Raw genomic sequence first — 22,104 nt, forward strand, 5'->3', positions numbered from 1 at the left:
TCAGGCCACAGACACTAGGGGGCTTTCTATGCGGAAGTCAACAAGCACCGAGCTGCTTCCTGAAAGTGCTGGGACTATTCTGTATAAACTAGGATTTTCTAATTGATTGATTGAACCAGCCATGTCGAAGAACACAGTATCCGATCGATTCAGAAAGGTTGATATAGATGAGTACGACGAAAACAAGTTTGTCGACGAGGAGGACGGCGGAGAAAATCAAATAGGTCCGGATGAGGCTGAGGTGGATTCTCTCATCAGATCATATCCTTTCAGTCCCATTACTTTTATGGTTACTTTTCATAGATTTCTTGCTTATTTGCAGTATGGCATTTTGATTTGTCGTTTTTTTAAAAAACACTTGATGTGTTGGCGTTAAGTTTCTAAAATTAATTATTTTTGTACTCTCGTCCAGACATGGGTGTGGTAGTCAGTCACTTCATTCATTTAGGACATGCACATTTCACGTTGTCATCACAAGTTTGCATTGCGGATTCAACTCTTCACGGTTTTTTAAAAACCGATAAATTGGGACAATAATGTTTGAAGAGTGTAGCACATAACCTATTTCCAATAGATGTGGCAATTACTTAGAATGATGTTGCTGTAGAAACACTTCCGTATGCCACCGACTTCCGGTTGCAAGATTAATTCTTTACACTTTATAAATTATAATATATAATCCACATATTATAGAAGTTGCATAATGATAATTATTATAATAGAATGCATAGTGATAATTAAGAGTGAATGTTATTAGTGAGTAGATTTGGTTTCAGGCGTCCAGCGTTGCTTTCCTTAGTGCCTAATACAGGTAACCTGATGGGGGCTTTGCAGGCAGTACTGAAGAATCCACCCCTCAATACAAAGAACCAGAATGTGAAGGTGAGTAAAAGCAAAATCACTCTGAATTATCATACCCCTGGTTTCACAGACAAGGCTTAAGCTAGTCCCAGACTAAAATGCATGTTTGAGCTGTTTTAACTGAAAGCAACTTGCATTGACATATATTAAAATATTGTCAGTGCCATTGTTTTGTCTCAAGATGCACACCAGTAATGTTTTTCGAAGGCATGTTTATACAAGCTACTTAAATGTTCTAATTGAACTAAAACCTAATTCTGGCTTAGTCTAAGACCTGTCTGTGAAACCAGACCTTAAAGTATCAGTCATGTTAAACTTTTAACATAATCATCCCCTACTAATGGTTCTCTCATTTCCCCCCTTCCAAGGCCCCCCATTGTCCCCAACTTGAATATTTTAGACCATAGCTTTACTATAAAAATTCATCTTCATAAAATGTATAAAAAAATGCACATAGAGTTATACTTTCAGGTCTAGAAAAATATCAAATTTTTAAACCCAATTTTTTAGACTGTGCGATCCCTTGTTCATTTAAATAAGAAATATTTAGATTTTCAATTGTTTTAGCTTATGCTTGTTTTGTCTTATTTAAATCATTTTTGCCCTGTTTCACAGAAAAGACTTAAGCTAGTCCCAGACTAAAATGCATGTTTGAGCTGTTTTAACTGAAAGCAACTTTTCATTGTTTTGTCTCAAAATGCACACAAGTAATGTTTTTTCTAAGTCACGTTTATAAAAGCTACTTACTCCTGGCTTAATCTAAGCCCTTTCTGCCTTGAAGTCTTGAAGTTAGACTTAGAAGTTTGTTGAGGTCCCCATAGTAGGTTGAGAACCACTGCTCTATATGGCACCTGTTTGGTTTCATTACATTAAAGGTCTACCAGTTTTACATATTACATGGTAGAAGTCCAATTTACAGGCTTTCCATGGTCTCAGAAAACCTTAAAAGTATTAGGGAATTTTAAAATTGTGATTTTTTTTTTTTTTTTTTTTTTTTTTTTCTTTTCAGGCTATGGAAATGAGTAGAAATGTTGAAACTTTTGCTTATGGCTGTCATGATCACAAATATTTGCCTTACAAATAATTGCAATTAAAGGGTTAGTTCACCCAAAATTAAAATTTCTGTCATTAATTACTCACCCTCATGTTGTCCCAAACCTGTAAGGCCTTTGTTTGTCTTCGGAACACAAATTAAGATATTTTTGATGAAATCCGAGGGTATCTGATCCACAAATAAGCAGCAACAACATTGCACCTTTTGAGGTCCAGAAAACTATTAAAGACCCCGTTAAAACCATCAGCGTGACTACAGGGGTTCAACCTTAATATTATGAAGCGATGAGAATACTTTATGTGCACAAAAACAAAACAAAAATAATGACTTTATTCAATAAATTCGCCTGACCCCTGTCATACTGCTATGCTATTTTCGTTGCAGAGCTTCAGTGTTTATGTCTGAATGCGGGCTCAGTATTGGCCAGCTCTGGTCATGTGAGCAGCACGCAAGTCTTTATTTTTGTTTTGCACACAAAAAGTATTCTCGTTGCTTCATAACATTAAGGTTGAACCACTGTAGTCACGTTGACAGTTTTAACAATGTCTTTAGGACCTTTCCGGACCTCAAAAGGTGCAATATCGTTGCTACCTATGTGTGGATCAGATACCCTCAGATTTCATCGAAAAAAGCTTAATTTGTGTTCCAAAGACAAACGAAGGTCTTACGGGTTTGGGATGACATGAGGGAGAATACTTAATGACAGAAATTTCATTTTTGGGTGAACTAACCCTTTAACAAATGAATTGGCTGTTACAGTGTAAGCTTAATGCCCATACATCTAGAGACAGATTTTATTCACAATGTAACACAAAATACATTTCTTTTAAGGCTAAAACCCAAATATTGTGTAGAATGACATTGATAAAATATAATATCAATGTCAATGCCAGTTTTATTTATATAACACCATTAAAAACAACATATGTTGACTAATGTGCTCTTCTTTACAACAATAAATACAAAATTTAAGATGATGATAGTAATAGTAAATGTATAGTAAAAGTAAAAATAATAAAAGCAAAGAATTATCCTTTTTTTATATACAAATCCGATTCCAAAAAAGTTGGGAAACTGTACAAATTGCAAATAAAAACAGAATGCAATGATGTGGAAGTTTCAAATTTCAATATTTTATTCAGAATACAACATAGATGACATATCAAATGTTTAAACTGAGAAAATGTATCATTTTAAGGGAAAAATAAGTTGATTTTAAATTTCATGGCATCAACACATCTCAAAAAAGTTGGGACAAGGCCATGTTTACCACTGTGTGGCATCCCCTCTTCTTTTTATAACAGTCTGCAAATGTCTGGGGACTGAGTAGACAAATTACTCAAGTTTAGGAATAGGAATGTTGTCCCATTCTTGTCTAATACAGACTTCTAGTTGCTCAACTGTCTTAGGTCTTTGTCGCATCTTCCTCTTTATGATGCGCCAAATGTTTTCTATGGGCGAAAGATCTGGACTGCAGGCTGGCCATTTCAGTACCCGGATCTTTCTTATACGCAGCCATGATGTTGTAATTGATGCAGTATGTGGTCTGGCATTGTCATGTTGGAAAATGCAAGGTCTTCTCTGAAAGAGATGACGTCTGGATGGGAGCATATGTTGCTCTAGAACTTGGATATACCTTTCAGCATTGATGGTGCCTTTCCAGATGTGTAAGCTGCCCATGCCACATGCACTCATGCAACCCTATACCATCAGAGATGCAGGTTTCTGAACTGAGCGCTGATAACAACTTGGGTTGTCCTTGTCCTCTTTAGTCCGGATGACATGGCGTTCCAGTTTTCCAAAAAGAACTTCAGATTTTTATTCGTCTGACCACAGAACAGTTTTCCACTTTGCCACAGTCCATTAAATGAGCCTTGGCCCAGAGAAAACGCCTGCGCTTCTGGATCATGTTTAGATACGGCTTCTTTTTTGACCTATAGAGTTTTAGCCGGCAACGGCGAATGGCCTTTTTTATTCACAATTTGTACAGTGTCCCAACTTTTTTGGAATAGAGATAGATAGATAGATAGATAGATAGATAGATAGATAGATAGATAGATAGATAGATAGATAGATAGATATTGGTAAAGTATTCAAATATTTTAGGTATGTAAAATACACATTTCATGACATTTCTATATTTACTTCAAATTTTGTGTGGCCATATAAAATTGGAGGTGTATGATCATCTGAAATGAATGGATTAATGATTCATTCATTAATTTTCAAGGGTAGCTCATTATATATGCGTGTATGTGTGCAGGACCGGGCTGAAGGCCTCGTGTTGAAAGTGCTCAGCTCATTCAAGGCTAGCGATATAGAAAAGGCTGTTCAGTCTCTGGATAAGGCTGGAGTCGATCTGCTCATGAAGTACATTTACAAGGGCTTTGAAAAACCTTCTGACAACAGTAGTGCCATCCTGCTTCAGTGGCATGAAAAGGTAAACACTTTTTTTTAAAGGAATATTATAAAAAATGATAATTCTGGCTATATTCACTCTCTCTCTCTCTCTCTCTCTGTCCGTATAGGCTCTCTCAGCAGGCGGCGTGGGCTCCATCGTCAGAGTGCTCACGGCCAGGAAGACCGTTTAATGTTCAGCACCTCAGCACCATTGGCGGAGGGACTGGCTGGCACAAGCCCTCGTGGTCTGGTTTCTGCCCACACTGCCAAACTGTGGAGGATGTCCAGTCACTCACCTCTCATCTTTTTTTAAAACGATCAAACATTACAGTCCCATTTGGATTTGTTGCAGTGAAGATAAGCACCTTGGATCTATGTTAACGGAATGGTGATGAGAAAATGTTCTTGTTGACCTCAGTAGATATTAAGCACAGACATTTTAGCTATTATCAAAGGAAACGTCTCTTTACTCGTCCACTTCACGTACTTCACATTCTCATACCTGTCCCTATGTAATGTCTCAACAGAACAGAACAAACAGTACATGTAATCACATGACTAAATCATTACACAGTCATATCATTGTTTTTTGTTTTACTTAAAGGAACAGTTGTCCCCAAAATAAAAACTTCTATCATTTACTCGCTCTCATATCATTCCAAACCTGTATTTTCTTTCTTCTGTAGAACACGAAAGGAGATTTTTGAAGAACGTTTGAGTCCTTTTTTTGTTTTCTTTTGTATTGCACAGAAGAAAGAAACTCGTACAGGTTTTAACCAAAATGAGAGTAAATAAATGATGACAGCATTTTTATTTTTGGCTGAAGCTTTAGGAAGGTGATCAAGCTTTAGTTTGTAGAGGAAGTTCTCTTTACACTCTCTTGCTCGTCTGCTCCCTTTTAAGCATAATTAGAGCTGGTCTATGGAACATGCCAACATCAGTATTTTCTTTTTTCCTACTTGCATGCACTGCATAATATATTAGTTCATAGTTGGTTGTTGAATCTAGCCTCATTTGAACGCCTGTGCTTTCAAGAGGGAGATTTCCAACTCGATTTCTTGTGATCAGAGCGTTTATTTTCCTCCACAACCCCTTCAGTAATTCACGCATGTTTCCATTTTCTCTTTGGTTTCATATCACACCGGGATCACGTTTTAAGAAACAAAAAAGGGAATAACTTTTCTTAAGTTGCCAAAAAGGTTTTTATTGTTGATTAATATTAGTGTGTTTTTGTACTCCTTACAAAAACAATGAGTTTAATTTTTTTATAACGCTGAGTATTATTCGAATTGTCCAACAAAAGCTTATGTATATTTTGATCACATCATTTTTGAACTGTGTTACCAATCGTAGAACATGATTAACATTATTTCTTAACTTTGAACTCAGACTTTATGTCAGGTGCTGATGATATAGCTAACCTCTGAGACATATGAGTGTTTGTGTACTCTCACAATTCCCACCAAACACAGAAGCAAGCGCTCAAGCTGCAATGGAGAATTTTGCTTCCACTGTGGTCTACTTATTTTGCCATACTTGAAGCCATACATAAACAACGCGAGGAAGTCTCTACTTGTTCATTTACGGCTCTAAGTGAATGTTGAGTTTGCATCACACCAGTCAATCATTTGATTAAGTGCAAAAATTATGAACTAGTTTACCAACTGCCTTATAAAATGTTCCTTTTATATTGTATGGTTCTTTTGAAAAATAAATGAAATGAATACAATCTTTTTTTTTTCCATTTGTGTTGATTGAATGTGCAAACCAGAAGACCTATTTGACGTGTGTAGAAAGAAATGTTTTCTACACTGATTTTTTTGACTGTTGTGTGTCATTCTTGTTAACTAAAACCAAAGCCATATAAACATTTTTGTTACTAAAAATAAACATTAACTGAAAAACTATATAGACATAAAAACATGTTTTTTAACTAACTAAAAAAAAAATTAACTCAAAATATTAAGAGCTTATGTAACTAGTATTTCAGTGATACTATATATATGTATATACACTACCAGCCAAAAGTTTGTAAACATTACTATTTTTAATGTTTTTGAACGAAGTCTCTTATGCTCATTAAGGCTGCATTTATTTCATAATAAATACAGAAAAAACAATAATATTGTGAAATATTATTACAATTTAAAATTATGGTTTTCTATTTTAATATACTTTAAAAAATATAATTTATTTCCGTGATGCAAAGCTGAATTGTCAGCATCATTACTCCAGTCTTCAGTGTCACATGATCCTTCAGAAATCATTGTAATATGCTCATTTATTATCAATGTTGAAAACAGTTGCTGCTTAATATTATTTTATAACCTGTGATCCTTTTTCAGGATTCTTTGATGAATAAAAAATTTAAAAAAAAATATATATCAGCATTTATTTAAAATAGAAATCTTTTGTAACAATATACACTTGTTCAAAAGTTTGGGGTCAGTAATTTTTTTTTTCCTTTCTGTTTTTTGAAAGAAATTAATACTTTTATTCAGCTTGGATGTGTTAAATTGATAAAAAAGTGATAGTAAAGATTTATATTTTGAATAAATGCTGTTCTTTTTAACCTTTTATCATCAATGAATCCTGAAAAAAGTAAATATTAAGCAACATAACTATTTTCAACACTGATAATAACTGAGTATCAAATCAGCATATTAGAATGATTGCTGAAGGATCATGTGACACTAAAGACTGGAATAATGATGCTGAAAATTCAGCTTTGATCACAGAAATAAATTATATTTTAAAATAAAAAACCATAGTTTTAAATTGTAATAATATTTCACAATATTATTGTTTTTTTCTGTATTTATTATGAAATAAATGCAGCCTTAATGAGTATAAGACTTCCTCCAAAAACATTAAAAATAGTAATGTTTACAAACTTTTGCCTGGTTATATATATATATATATATATATATATATATATATATATATATATAACCAGACTTTTTTTTTTAGGGACATCTTACCAATTCCAAACCACATTAATCTTAATAATACTATTAATTTTGTATTTAATCATTTATAAGTGATATATAATTGTTCATGAAGGCTGAAAATGAAAAACACCTTATATTTTATGTACATTTTACTTATATTTTAGATTTGCTTTTACAGATAAAATGAGCCAAAAAAAGACATTTAACAGACTGAAAAGTCAAAAATTATTAAATGCCCATGAGAAGGATGCAATACTAATGTAATACTAGAAATTGCAGTTAAAGCATGACCACTGGACAGTGAAATGCTCATTGGGTCAGCAGGGTCAGACAAAAACAGATGGAGAAGAAAAGACACATGTTAACTGTAAAATAATTTAAAATTAAGTGTGAAATCATCAGGAACCCTTTAGTCTCCAGTGCCACATTTTCCAGAACTGCAACCTACCTGGAGTCTCCAGAAGTGCAAGGTGTCAGGATCTCAGAGACTTAGGTTAGGTAAAGAATCCTAAAAAATGACCCCCATAAGAATTACAAGCTAAAGTGTTGTGAAATACATGAAGACTATTTTTATAGACAGACAGATTGAGAGTGACTCTTGAAGGACCAGCACCACATACTCTTGTACCACTGTTTGAAGAATTTATCTTCCAGAATCTGGTATAGTAAGGTGTGGGAGTTCATTTTTAGTCCTTTTTTAGGATTCTTTAGCTAACCTAAGTCTCTGAGATCCTGACACCTTGCACTTCTGGAGACTAGACAGGTAGGTTGCAGTTCTGGAAAATGGTGGTACAGAAAACTAAAGGGTTCCTGATTGTTTCACGCTTAGTAATTCATCACCTTAATTCTTAATTATTTTGCAGTTAACGTGTCTTTTCTTCTCCATCTGTTTTTGTCTGACCCTGCTGACCCAATGAGCATTTCACTGTCCAATGTTCATGTCTGAACTGCAATTTCTAGTATTGCATCCTTCTCATGGGCATTTAGTAATTTTTAAATGAGTTAAATGTCTTTTTTGGCTCATTTTTATCTGTGAATTAAAAATTTGAAAACATTAGCATAATTTACAGATTGCAGAGAACCTTAAATACTGCTGAAGTAGAAACCACACCTGCAACCACACCTACAATGAGAGTCGAGCACGTGCATAGCAATCACAAGGGGGCGCTGTTTTCTCAGCACTTACAAGCTTCTACTTTGTTTATGCAAAGACTCGTATCATCTCATACAAATGTGCAAGTGCAAATGTGGGTCACAAGAAGTGGTATCATGTGACAAGTTCAAAGATCAATGAAACTGTATGTAGAGTGAATATCTTTGGAAATACTGATAATGAAGTTAAAGATTAATGGGTTTGTGATTTTTATGGGAATTAATCACTCTGTCCTTATTCCAGGTCATTGATCTACAGCAATAAAGGCATAACATGTTTATTTTAATTTCTTAGAAACTAGTGCATCCGAAAATAATGTCGCAAGAAGAGGTTTTAAATATGGCATTTCTGAAGTCTTATATAAGACTGAGAACCAGAGCAGGAGTGGGTGGATAACTATGAATTAAATATACAGTCTTACAAAATTCAGCACAACATTCAAATGATCAAACATGATTTCTAACAAAAAGATTAAAACTTTTAAGTCTGTTCCCAAAAAGAAAACTAGGTTGTATTTAATCACACACATTAGGTATGAATAACAGGAAGGTAATGACTGCTGGTAACCTCTTTCTTGTAAATGGCAATGACTTTATACATACATTACTACCAACATTTGCAAAAAGCTCATATAAATATCATCATACCTCAGTGACAATAGTCTGACAAGTTAATTGTGCCTTGTCAATATAAAAAAAATCAATATGGACAATAAAAATTTTTACATTTTCTAATGGCACATTTTAATCTATATTTAGAGTAACATTATTTAACTTAATACAAAGAGCCTGAATATGTCATTGCTTCCATGCAAACATATAAAAAGTAGTGTGTTTTTATATAAATAAATATAGGCTACTTAAATAAATGTCATAATACTGCCACAGCTGAATTTAATTAGAGCAATGAAATAAAAATAAAACTAGAGCTCATTCCTGAGTGTTGAGAAGTCTTGATTATTGAAGTGTGGCTCAAGAGTCAAGACTATCTGAGAATTATTATACTCTGTTGTCATGCCAAAGCTGTATGTCTATAGATCTCCATATGAGTAATCATGGGTCACCTGTCAGAAGCAGCAGAGGGGCTTTATTAGCCCATTGTGTTGTACAAGTGAATTGGCATTGTTTTCTTTGTGGCAGTTGCTATGGAGACATAAGTGCACAGCATCTTCACACAATTATACTACTAAACTTAAATGGCTTGTGTAACCAAAACACTTCTTACTGGTTCCCTGCTTACAAAGTACGGGACAATGCACAGTCGGCCTATCGTTATTGCAAAATAAACCTAAATAGGGAGAGGTGCGCCTTCTTAAAATTTAAAAATAGTACAATAATAATAATAATAAAACATAGAAAACAGTAAAATATAAGCAGACCTAATATAAAGATTTGTCCAGAAATGTAGTAATTGGCTTTTATTTATTATTCTACTAAAGGTATAATAACTTATTTTTATTTTACCTGGAAAATAATGGGTTAATTAGATCTATGGCAATATTAGAAAAAAGAAAAATGTTCAATTTAAATTTTAAATTAAATTTATTTGTATAGCCTTCCATTTTTCATAAAGATTATCACTTCCAAACCAGCTTTAGGGAGCTTTAGGTTCAAGTGAGCAAGTTTAGGTGCAGAAATCAACCCACAAATACAAACTATAAAGACATTGCAAGAAAAGATATATATATATATATATATATATATATATATATATATATATATATATATAGAGAGAGAGAGAGAGAGAGAGAGTTTGTTTCCGGTGGCCAGAAACATGCTCACTATCATTCTAATATTCCTTGACAAATGTTTTTTTTTAGTCTTCCTCTCTATCACACTGTGATACGAACCTATACACAAAAAACATTCATCAGATTAATAGTGTATCTGCAGACTGTATCATCACTGATGTGAGCTTAGTGACTTAGTATGTAGTCAAACACGGTTCAGCTGAGTGTCTTATGTAACCCATGCTCATCTGAACAAGTTTGCATAGAGAGATCCGTAGAGAGAAGGCAGGAGGAGGCATGTCTGTCCACATATTCATGTTTCTTTTTCTAAGAGGCTGGAAACCATGGAGACAGCAGGCTGAGGTGGAGGCGCTTCAGTTGTGCCCATGACGAGGTGGTTACATAATACGGATCTCCACAGAGGAAATGGAATGAAATGCAAAATGACATCACAGGAAACATGACATCTATTTACTTCTAATTGTTTGTGCAGTACTCCTTACAGTCTCCTTTATTGGCCTCATATTTTTTGTTTGTTAAATTGTATGCTCATTTAAAGCACTATCTATCTATCTATCTAGTATAGATTAGACTCAAGAGATATGAACAATACAACAACACTATCATAAAACCCCAAGCATTTGCTCTTGCTCCAAAATGTAAACACCTACAATTTGATATAGACAGTGTCTGGACACACCTGTTCTCCATGAATGAATTGCACTGTGTTGGTTGCTAGGTGGGGGGTAAGAACTGGGCTACTCTCATTAAAGTGAATAATGGTTGGTGACATACAGCCAATCATGCTCACTGCATATTCACACTGGCATTCCATGCAATGCGTTTCTTATCATATAGGTCCAGATATAATACAATACATCCATTTAGCAACATTTATTCTTTTTTTAATAACTGTAAAGTGTCATTACAAGCAAGTTAGAGATGAGCGTCATTATTTGTCCCTCCCACCGTGTGCTACTGTGCTCTCGTCATCAGTGACGCAGCATAGTTAAGCGCGCGCTCTTCGGTGTGGCACATCTCGTTAACGGCGGTTCTTTGGACAGATAATCACTCGTTTTCTAAGTAGATATGATGTTCATGATCTTAAACAGACAAAGGAAATCGGTAAGACGTTTTTCTCATGTTTTGTTTGTAAAATTAAAGCGTTTTTGATGGTTAGGGGAAGGTTAAAGTGGTGTTAAAGTTAGTCGAGCTTGTGAAGTGACTAGAAAAATCCTGTTTTGAGAAAAGGGCACTTTTAGTATCTGCTTGCTGTTTTGCCTGAACGATTGTCCTACAGCTTGAATTTCGGATGAGGAACATCAATAAAATATCCAGTTTTATATATTATGATAAACGGTGTGGTTTAGTAGACTCAGCATCTGCTCTTGACTTCACAGATCGGAATAATAGTAACGTTACTTTAACTGACCGTTTAACACCATGTTACGTTTTATGATTTCTAAGACGGTTAAAGATGTAGTTCATTTAAAGATGAAAATGACAGATGTTAGGCAAGATGTTGTTGACCGTCAGCCTCAGTCACTATTCACTTCCGTTGAATGGCAAAACGATGCAATGCGATTGAATGGTGACTGAGGCTCTCGTTCTGCTTAAATCTCGTTTTTCAAATAAATGTGTCATATCTCAATAAGTATAAAGTATCTTGTGACCCGCCACCTTGCTCCAGACCTGTAATATGATATTTATATTGCACCTGTTTTGAATATAAGGCTGTGAGAGGTCACATGTGTTTGTTTCGGCGGTACTGGTTTAATCTGGAAAGCTCAGTTCCTCCTCGCGCTCCGGGTCGCGTGTCTCTCGCGCCTTGAACAAACATTAAACCCGGAAATATAAAAACCACTGAGCGTATAGTCAGTTCAGCAGTTGTTTTGTTTTTCCTGGCTCCTTTTGTTTATGGACATTAAATGTAATGTTTCAGGTTTAGAAAGTAAATTAGGTTTTAAACTACAGTTTGTTTGCTTTCTATATAATGTTGCAGTTGTTTAGCCTACAGTTTACCCGTTTTTAAAAGCAATATTACTCGAGAATATTGATGTAAACCAAAAGCACTGGTTGACTTATCCAAGTTGGTGGTTACAATTTTGGTAAACCCTTTCAGGGTTTCCACAGCCTTTGAAAACCTACAAATCTCAGGGTGATATAATTGGGCTTTCCCATGCCTGGGAAAGATGGGGGACTTTCTATAATCAATACAAAGTTTTCTTCAGCTGTAAAATATTTATAGTTGGAACTGAAAGTTAAATTTCCCAGAAATCTGAAACTACTGGAAACCTCAGTGGAATTAATTGGTGAAAAGGTTTGTGAACCACTGACTATGTTAAACTGAACAAAATGGTCGGTAATGTCTTTGAAAATGTCTCTTGTGCCCACCAAGGCTGTTTATTTAATCAAAAATACAGTAGAAACAGTAATATTCTAATATCACAATTTAAAATGTTTTTTATTTAATATTTTTTAATTTGTAATTTATTCCTGTGATGGCAACGCTGAATTTTCAGCATCATTACTCCAGTCTTCAGTGTCACATGATCCTTCAGAAATCATTCTAATATGCTGATTTGCTGCTCAAGAATCATTTCCTCGTATTAGCTGTAGTTAAATTGTCATGGATGAATTCAGTGTGTTTTTTCTTTCACTTCTCTAGGTCATCATGCATAATCAAGGTTGTAGAACTTGTATTCTTTAACCCACTGAGTGACATCAGACACGATTGGTGCAGCCGCTGTTTCTTCTCTGTTGAAAGGTCTACTAAAGTGCCTTAGAGCAAGACTGTTCTTCTGTTACATCTGTTTGGTAGGTGTGTTTCTTCACAAGACTTACATGGAATCCGTGTCCACAGACTTCTGCAATCTGTGGGGTTTTCTGCAGAATTTCAGGGTGCTTTCACACTAGCACTTTCGGTTCTTTTGGATGATGGAAACACTCTTTTCCAAACACACCCGCGAACCGTACCTTTGTCTGCATAAAATGAGTGGTCTGGGGTACGGTTCATGTGAACTCCGGTAAGGTTCGCTGCTGATATGAATGCAGTCCTACTAAATCGTGTAAGCTCAAAAACCAAAATGTAAAAGTGAGGTGAGCAACACTGCATTTTGCCGCCTTCTCCGGTGTCGCCGTTACAAAGCAACAGGGGTAAACAGTTGCTGCTTTGATGCGAAAGCACCACGGTTCGGACCCAAATAATATAATGTGAACACAATCCAGTGGGGAAGGGGGAGCAATCGAATTCTTGTTGCGACCAGGCAATCGAACCATGTGTGAAAGCACCCTAAGAGAGTTCTTTATATCCCCCCACTCCTTACATGTTCATATATTAAATATTTGGCTACTTATGCCCTCATCTTCCAATATAAGCTTAGTATTTTCAGCTCAGTTTAACACAAACCATGTTTAAAGCCATTACTCAGATATCCCCACTCAGATATCCCCACACAGATATTGCAGAAAGTGTTGTACAAAACTGCACAGATTTCATGTGGGCCTTCTCATCACGTATTTGTAAATGCTAAAAGAGCAGTTCTCATTTTGCTGTGTTTGCCTCTATCCACCTTGACTTTGATAGATCCATCAAAATGACTCCCAACGGATATTTAATATTTGAAGATGAGAGTTTCCTTGACTCTACTGTGGCCAAGATGAATGCTTTGCGTAAAAGCGGCCAGTTTTGTGATGTCAGACTGTTGGTAAGACCCCCTTTGTTTCAGGAAAAATAAACATGCCTTCCTTGTGATACTGTATACATGTACACGTATACTGTATTACTGTTCAAAAATTTGGCGTCAGTAAGGTGGTTTTTTTGTTTTTTTTTGTTTTTGTTTTTTAACAAACTTCTGAAGGTTGCACTTATTTGATCAAAAGTACAGTAAAAAAAAAAGTAATTTTGTGAAATATTACAATTTTAAAAATTTATTAACTCCTGTCTTCAGTATTACATGATCTTTCAGAAATAAATCTAATATGCTGATTTGATGCTAAAGAAACATTTCACAATGTTGAAAAGTTGTGCAGTTCAATATTTTTGTGGTAACAGTGATATGTATATATTTTTTCAGGATTCTTATATATATAATATAATATAATATAATATAATATAATAAAAATTCAAAAGTTTTTATTTGACCTGAAAACCTTTTTTGTAACTCTTTAAATGTCTTTCCTGTTGCTTTTGATCAATTTAATGTAGAGTTGCATGATTCTGGAGAAATTGAATTATTTATTTATTTATTTTTCCTTTTTTTTTTTTTTTTTTAAATGAGATCTTGATTCTTCCACATTTCTAAATAGACAACTAACAAAACGTAATTTACTAGAGGTTCTGACAAAATGTTAATTGCTGCTTAAAAATATTTAATTAATTTTAATGAATTAAATGTTTAAATTAAAGATTAATTCAATGACTCCCTCATTAAGGCTTCACTTCTGGATGAATATGCTTTTTGAACGAATCTTTTGAATGAACGATTCAATTACAAATCTCTACACTTTTAAGTCACACATCACCACCTACTGGTGTAACCATGTAATTGATAAGTCTTTAAAAGTTACTCAAAGTCGTTACTTTCAAAAGTTGATTTACTCTTTTTAGCGAGACCGTAGGCATCAGTGTTTATACCCGAACTATACACTATTACAACTTTTTTTCTTTTTTTTTCTTTTGTGATAATTTAAATTATTGTAACACAGAAATAATGACACTGTGTGGTTGAAAAGTGTTTGTGAAACTGTTTCCTACCATGACAACGGCTCTCTCTGGCTCAGCAGCAGCGCTAACCTAGATTTGAGTGTTTGACAAAAGTTTAGACCCAGCCAGTCATTTAGGAAAAAGATTGCATGGGTGTTTGAATCAAGATTGCGATCTTGTAACAATTAATTGTGCAGCTCTAATTTAATGCGTCTTCGTTGAAATAAATTTCTTTTTAAAAAGTATCTTACTGACCTCAAACTTTTGTATAATGCTCTCTGTACCCACTCACAGCATTCTTTATTATGGTGCTTCTGCAGGTCTGTGGACATGAGCTGATGGCCCATAAGGCTGTGCTAGCTTGCTGCAGTCCTTGCCTCTTTGAAATCTTCAATGCTGACTCTGAGCCACAGGGTGGGATTTCACTGGTTAAATTTGACGACCTCAACCCTGATGCTGTGGAGATCTTGCTGAACTATGCCTACACAGCGCAGTACATATCACATGGCATTTAACCTTTTCATTACTCCTTTTGTAATGTCAAGGACATACAGGTTTCATATATCCCCATATTCTCCTGTTGACAGACTGAAGGCAGATAAAGATCTGGTCAGAGATGTCTATTCTGCAGCAAAGAAGCTCAAATTGGAGAGGGTCAAACAGGTATGTACAGGCATTAACATGGTCAGAATTTTCTAATGTATACACTACAGTACTGTTCCCTGATATCCTAAATCCTGTTTTGCAGATCTGTGGAGATTACCTGCTATCAAAAATTGACTCCCAAAGTGCCATTTCATACCGCAACTTTGCTAGTAACATGGCTGATGGGCGGCTTCTGGGCAAGATTGATGGCTATATCCAGGACCATCTTCAGGAGATCTCAGAACAGGATGATTTCCTTAAACTTCCTCGACTAAAAGTATATCTATCTATATATGTAATATAATATAACATAATTTTAAATACTACTTAAGTGTTTTGCATTTATTTTTTGTATAATTCCATTTATAACTGTGTCTGTATAGCTGGAGGTTATGCTAGAGGAGAACCTGAACTTGCCTGGTAATGGCAAACTATACTCAAAGGTGATAAGCTGGGTGCAGCGCAGCCTGTGGAAGAATGGAGATCCCCTGGAGAAACTAATGGAAGAGGTCAGTATTATAGCTTTATATGTACCCTTTCCTTTCACTTTGCTCATGTCTCCTGAATTTCTGTTCAAAAGGTTGACTCAGGTTCCCCCACTTCCCCTGCCCCCATAGTTTTGCCTTTAACCTTGTAAATTTTGCAGTACGTGCTCCTCAAAATACTGAAAAACTGAACGGTTTTCCAGGTGAGCCGAACAAACTATGTTAAGTCTGATTTCCCCCCTTCGCTTTCTTTCCCTTGACTGTATTGACCTGAATTGTCTTTGTGACTTAACATTTTCTCCCCAACAGGGCTTTTTGGACTATTATTAATTTGATTCTAATGGCTGGTCCTCCCCATTGATCTCCCCATATCTCCTGTAGGTTTAGTATACACATCAACAGCAGTTTTGTCCAGCCCTGAAGAAGAATGCAAGATCCCAACCATCAGTGGTACTAAGTCAACCTACCAAAAGCCATGTGCTCCCATCTGTGCAGTGTTCCCGAGAGCTTTGCAGCTTTTTTTCCAATCCCACTGTGCAGCGATCATTTGTTTAGATAGCTCTTTGACCCGAAGCGAAGTTACTTATAGCTAGAATGATCTCTCCTCCCAGCAATTTCTACAATCACAGTGACTGTAGACATGTGAAAGGTCATGGCTCCCTCAAGGTCCAGGCAGCACACAGTTGTCAAGGACCTCCCTCATAGCAGCTGACTCCACTGCTTCAAGGAACAAGGCAGAACATTGCTTTGTTCTTGTTATGGAAACACCCACATGGGTCTTGTTGGTGTTTTGTTGTTGCAGGTGCAAACGCTGTACTACTCAGCAGATCACAAACTGCATGATGGGAGCCTGCTTGAGGGGCAGGCAGAGGTCTGCAGCTCTGAGGATGACCACATCCAGTTTGTGCAGGTACATGACTGGTTTTCAGTCCTCCCCTTCCAGTGCACTGCCTTCGCTGCTGTAGAATAGCATGGCTCCCATTTGATAATGTTTCAGGTGGTTTGTGGTAAAAGGCAGATCTGTAAACTACCACCTGTCTTAGCTGTGTTTGCACTGTGGAAGACCTCTTAAATGGTGGTATTGGCACTGGATGGAATGGGTTTAGCCTTTGGCCCTAAGTCTGTATGCATGCAGTAGAGATAGGGGGTGACGTTTGGGCAGGTTTAGAGCTGCCTGGTTTGGTTTTGCAGAAGAAGCCTCCTCGAGAGAGAGACGAGATGAGCTCAGGCGCCTCTGGCAGCCTCTCTCCCTCCATCAGCCAGTTCAACAAGCACGAATGGAAGTACATTGCATCCGAGAAGACCACCAGTGAGTCTATAGTGCTTCAAACTTTTATGCTATAAATTTCCATAGTTATTTATGCAGAGTCCCAATGGTCATGTTACCTGGATCAAAAAATTAAGTTGTGAAAATTTCTATAGTGGATTTTTTCTTTTTACTCTGCTCTAAAATTTCCTGTTTGTGAATTTGATTTTATTTATTTTAATTTAATAAAAATTATCCTTATCTACTAGAAAATCCTGGGTTTTTGTTGATTACAAGAAGTAAGAAACCTGTTTTTATTGTGTAAATTAACTAGATGTCTTTTGCAGATAATTCATACCTGTGTCTGGCTGTTCTGAGAGGCATGCTGTGTGTGATCTCCCTGCATGGTCGCACCAGTCCTCATACTTCCCCATCTGCTACACCATGTGTGCTGAAGAGCCCCAGCTTTGAGACTCAATCAGAAGATCTGCAGGAGAAGCTGTTGAAGCCCATGCATTATGCTCGCTCAGGCCTGGGAACCGCTGAACTGGACAGCAAGCTCATTGCTGCAGGTATGAAAATGGGCTACATTCCCATAGACTGAAGTGAGACCATAGACGTCTCTTGAGCTGTCGCAATCTGTCTCTTCAGCTGTCGCAGTCTGTCTCTTTGAGGTTTTACTAGTTACAACATGAAATAAACATGAATAAACATCAGAAGGTATGTTGAAAGATACAACCGTGGAAAGGCGTCAATAAAACTGCTTGTAAACAATCTCACATTTACCTCAGAAAAGTCCAACCATTTGTCAGCAAGAAAAATTAACTTGGAGAGGAGCATTTAGCTATATATATGCACTATATTGCACATTCATTGTATTTTTCAGTGTTCTTCAATATTGAATGTTTGAATAAATCAGTTTTATGGCACACACCATTTAAATGTTAATATAAAAAAATGAGTAGGAACATAGTTATCATTAAAAATGTATTATAACGTTATTATAAAAATGTCCTTATGTGCAAGTTCCCTGTATAGTTTACAGCACAAGTTTTTTTGCCATGTAATATATATATATCAATATTGAATCAAAGTTAATTGAATTGAATTCGAATCACAAGCTTTCGAATCAAAATCGAATCCAATTGTGAAATTTGTCATTGCCCAGCCTTAGTGTCAATAAATGTTTTTTTTTTTTTTTTTTTTTTTTACTTGAAGCAAATGTTACCCCCAGACCCCCCAACAACAATATATCTTGTAAACATGTCACCTTTTTCACCTCTTGTGTGTTTGTGACTCTGTTATCAAAATCTATTTTCTGTTTTTTTTTTTTTGTTTTGTTTTTGTTTTTATTTATTATCAGAGCAGAACATGCACAAATGTCATGTACACCTTTTCATGTCATTCATGCAAATTTTGCAAAACAAACATTCAGAGTGTTGATACTGGTGGAGCTGGAGAAGAACAAATACAAAAACGAAAGAACCACATAGCATGACACAATAAATGGTCATAGATGGAAAAATGAGAAGGTCATAGGTTTGTGAAGATGTGATGTATCTGTCCAGGTGGTTACAACAGAGAAGAGTGCTTAAGGACAGTGGAGTGTTATGACCCAAAGAAGGACTGCTGGACTTTCATCGCTCCCATGCGCACTCCACGAGCTCGCTTCCAGATGGCTGTGCTAATGGTAAAGACGGTGCACTGTTTCCAGTCCTAAAGTAGCTTTACTGCATCTGCTATTACATCTGAATGAATGGTTTTTCTCTCAGGGTGAGCTGTATGTGATGGGTGGCTCCAACGGTCACTCTGATGAGCTGAGCTGTGGAGAGATGTACAACCCCAAGGCTGATGAGTGGATTCAAGTTCCTGAGCTCCGCACCAACCGCTGCAATGCAGGTATGCATCGCTTCTATTGAGTTTTTTTTGTGTTTTTATGCAATCGAAATCACGCATGCACAAATTTGCTTTCTGTTTTGCTGCCATTGTTTCCTACTCTAAAACCTTTGCTTGCGAGTTGAATAGTTTTGAGTTCAAGTGAAGCTACACTTCAGTGGGTTTCGTCATCAGGAGGGTCTTTTAGGGTACTTTTAGATTACTTTTGACCTAACTCGTTTATCACATTGATTTGAATAGGATAATATTGTACCATATTGATCTAAAAATACAAAGAGAAAGAAAATATATTCCTTTCTTTATCAACAACATGAAGTGGATTAAACATTACGTCAGGGTTACCCAGACTGGTGTTTGTGAAGGAACTGCAGGGGTTTTGTAAGTTTAATGATAAGCTAATAATTAAATCATAAAAATGTAAAATTAAAATAATATAAAATTATACTAAATGTTTTTGAAAGACAAATGCCTCTAGGGGTGGGTGATTATGACAAATCTTTTATCAAGATATGTATCCATGGCCGTCATGGAGACAATGAAAATATCTGAAGACTGTTAGGAAAATGAATGTTAAAAAAAAAAAAAAATGAGATGAAACCCTGTCTATGAAAACATGAAAATGTGATTAGAATAGCGTTAGATTGATTATGACGCCCAACGTGCTGCTATAACCAATAAGGAGAAAAAGAAAAAAATACATTTCAATCATCATTTACATGATCGCTGTCGCTGTCATGGTCGAGTACTCGAGTATTCGGTCGCTGTTGCACATCCCTAATATTTATATTGAATACTATGTTATAGCCATTTATATTGCAATATATTTATTAGGTGGTTAGGGGCATTTTACCTGACCAATTAGGTGGCAAAAAGCACTCAGTTCAGTCCTCGCGCTCTGAGCATCGGCTTCATGTCACATGCTGACAGCAAAATGTATTTATTACTATAATAAATTTATTTATTACTATAATATTATTTGTGTATATGTTATATTATTGTAATATAGTAATAAATATTTAATATTATGTGTTGTTCATTAGTAAAAACATAATTTAAAGTGACTGTATATTATCTAAAGGCTGAGGAAAAAAAAATCTGCATTTTAAACTACAGTACATATCAAAAAGGTGTTGTTCTCATTAAGGGGTGGATAATCTCTTTTTTCTTCTCAGGTGTGTGTTCCTTGCAAAACAAGCTTTTTGTGGTGGGTGGATCTGATCCCTGTGGCCGAAAGGGCTTGAAGAATTGTGACTCCTTTGACCCAGTGACAAAAATGTGGACCAGCTGCGCACCCCTCAACATCAGTATGTGAATTAAATTTTATATTCTGAAATGACTGATTTGTATTGTACAAACCTGAATGTGTGTTTGACTATTGTCCCTCTTCTGTGTTTAGGAAGGCACCAGGCGGCAGTGTGCGAGCTAAATGGATTTGTGTACGTGATTGGTGGCGCTGAGTCCTGGAACTGCTTAAACTCAGTAGAGCGCTACAACCCAGAAAACAATACATGGACCCTGGTGGCCCCCATGAACGTTGCCCGTCGTGGAGCTGGTGTGGCTGTGTATGAAGGTAAATGGAGACTTGTTGAAATAGGAGGTATACAGATGGCATAATAGTCCAGCAGGGTTATAAATTCTCACTGGTTGGAAAATGACTTAAGCTTGTTAAATTCAGAACTTGCCTTTAATTAAGTTATTTCCAATTGATTCCAGGGAAGCTTTTTGTGGTTGGAGGATTTGACGGCTCTCATGCTCTGCGCTGTGTGGAGGTCTATGACCCAGCCAAGAACGAGTGGAGGATGTTAGGCAGCATGATGTCAGCACGAAGCAACGCAGGGCTGGCTGTGTTGAACGGTGTGCTCTGTGCTGTCGGGGGCTTTGATGGTAACGAGTTTCTCAACACCATGGAGGTGTATGACCCAGAGAAGAATGAATGGAGCCCGTTTATAGAGGCGTTAACTAAGAACTGAAGGGTGTCGGGATCCCATGCTCAATCTGACACATTATGCGATGTGATTGTGTTTTACTGATGTTCATCTGTTTGTTTAGGTGCTGATGAGAGAGAACTCTGATAGATGCTCATATAGGGTTGCCTAAAGCAACATAAAGCCTTTGCATATTGCATAATTACTATGTAAATAAATTTCTTTCTCCTTTTTTTTTTTTTTTTTTTTTGTTTCTTTTTTTGTTTCACTATCAAAGCCTGTACCTGGAGTAATATGGAGATGGCATGATGGCAACAGGTTTATTCGATTGTTATAATATGAACTGTAGCAAAGGTTCACGACTTGCCGCAGTCAGGCACAGTGCTTATGAATGATTTGACGGTGATTATTGATGATAGCCTTTCTTATTGAAGATGCTATCTATATATGTATAGTTGGAAAGTCTTAGACCACAGAATACTTTGCTAAAGCTTATCTTAAATGGAGCCATAATGCTTCAGTGGAATTGCATCTTTTGCCTTTTATAGCATTTTTATACAACTTCTCTAAGTGTCTAATATTTAAACCTGACAAGCATACATTCCAGTTATGAATGAATCTGTGCCACAGGCTTGTTTTTACCTAGATGCTTATCTATGTCTGCTTTATGCTAAAGAAGCCAATGATGATAATGCCACTTAACACCAGTTAATGTCTCATCTCATTCATTTAAAACCTTGTTGGACCTGATTTGTAAATGATTTTCTGATGTTTTACTTTTGGTACAAAAATGGTGCAAAAATTAATAAACCATTTCAACTTGTAGTAGAGTGTCTCAACTTTCATCCATCTTATTGGAAGGTTACTTTTTTATTTTTTGGTCTGCTTTTTTTCACTGGTTAGATTTAATGTTTTTGTTAATGATTCTGAAGAGTTAAACATGAAAGACAAGTCTGCTTGATAACATATCTCTGCATTAGCATTATTAATCATGACTGGAAAGGTCATGGAATTTTATAGCCTGTATGTGTGGGAACTCTACAGAGCAATGGAG

At 36.0% G+C, this 22,104-nt stretch overlaps 2 protein-coding genes across 2 annotated transcripts; both read left to right on the plus strand.

The window, feature by feature from the left end:
• On the plus strand, positions 1 to 6,044 carry arpc5a (actin related protein 2/3 complex, subunit 5A). Its single transcript, XM_048162515.1, has 4 exons — positions 1 to 261; positions 810 to 882; positions 4,179 to 4,355; positions 4,444 to 6,044. The coding sequence occupies exons 1-4, from the start codon at positions 122 to 124 to the stop codon at positions 4,504 to 4,506; spliced, it is 453 nt and encodes a 150-aa protein (XP_048018472.1). The 5' UTR covers positions 1 to 121; the 3' UTR covers positions 4,507 to 6,044.
• A 5,073-nt stretch (positions 6,045 to 11,117) lies between these two features.
• On the plus strand, positions 11,118 to 21,875 carry ivns1abpb (influenza virus NS1A binding protein b). The gene is made up of 15 exons (XM_048162989.1): positions 11,118 to 11,273; positions 12,817 to 12,965; positions 13,735 to 13,855; positions 15,174 to 15,346; positions 15,441 to 15,516; positions 15,602 to 15,775; positions 15,882 to 16,007; positions 16,786 to 16,893; positions 17,175 to 17,292; positions 17,577 to 17,801; positions 18,798 to 18,919; positions 19,002 to 19,128; positions 20,298 to 20,429; positions 20,522 to 20,695; positions 20,839 to 21,875. Exons 3-15 carry the CDS (start codon positions 13,745 to 13,747, stop codon positions 21,093 to 21,095), a joined length of 1,923 nt encoding a protein of 640 aa, XP_048018946.1. The 5' UTR covers positions 11,118 to 11,273; positions 12,817 to 12,965; positions 13,735 to 13,744; the 3' UTR covers positions 21,096 to 21,875.
• The last annotated feature ends 229 nt before the right edge of the window (positions 21,876 to 22,104 follow it).

Source organism: Megalobrama amblycephala, linkage group LG17 (assembly GCF_018812025.1).
Source record: "Megalobrama amblycephala isolate DHTTF-2021 linkage group LG17, ASM1881202v1, whole genome shotgun sequence".
NCBI lineage: Eukaryota > Metazoa > Chordata > Actinopteri > Cypriniformes > Xenocyprididae > Megalobrama > Megalobrama amblycephala.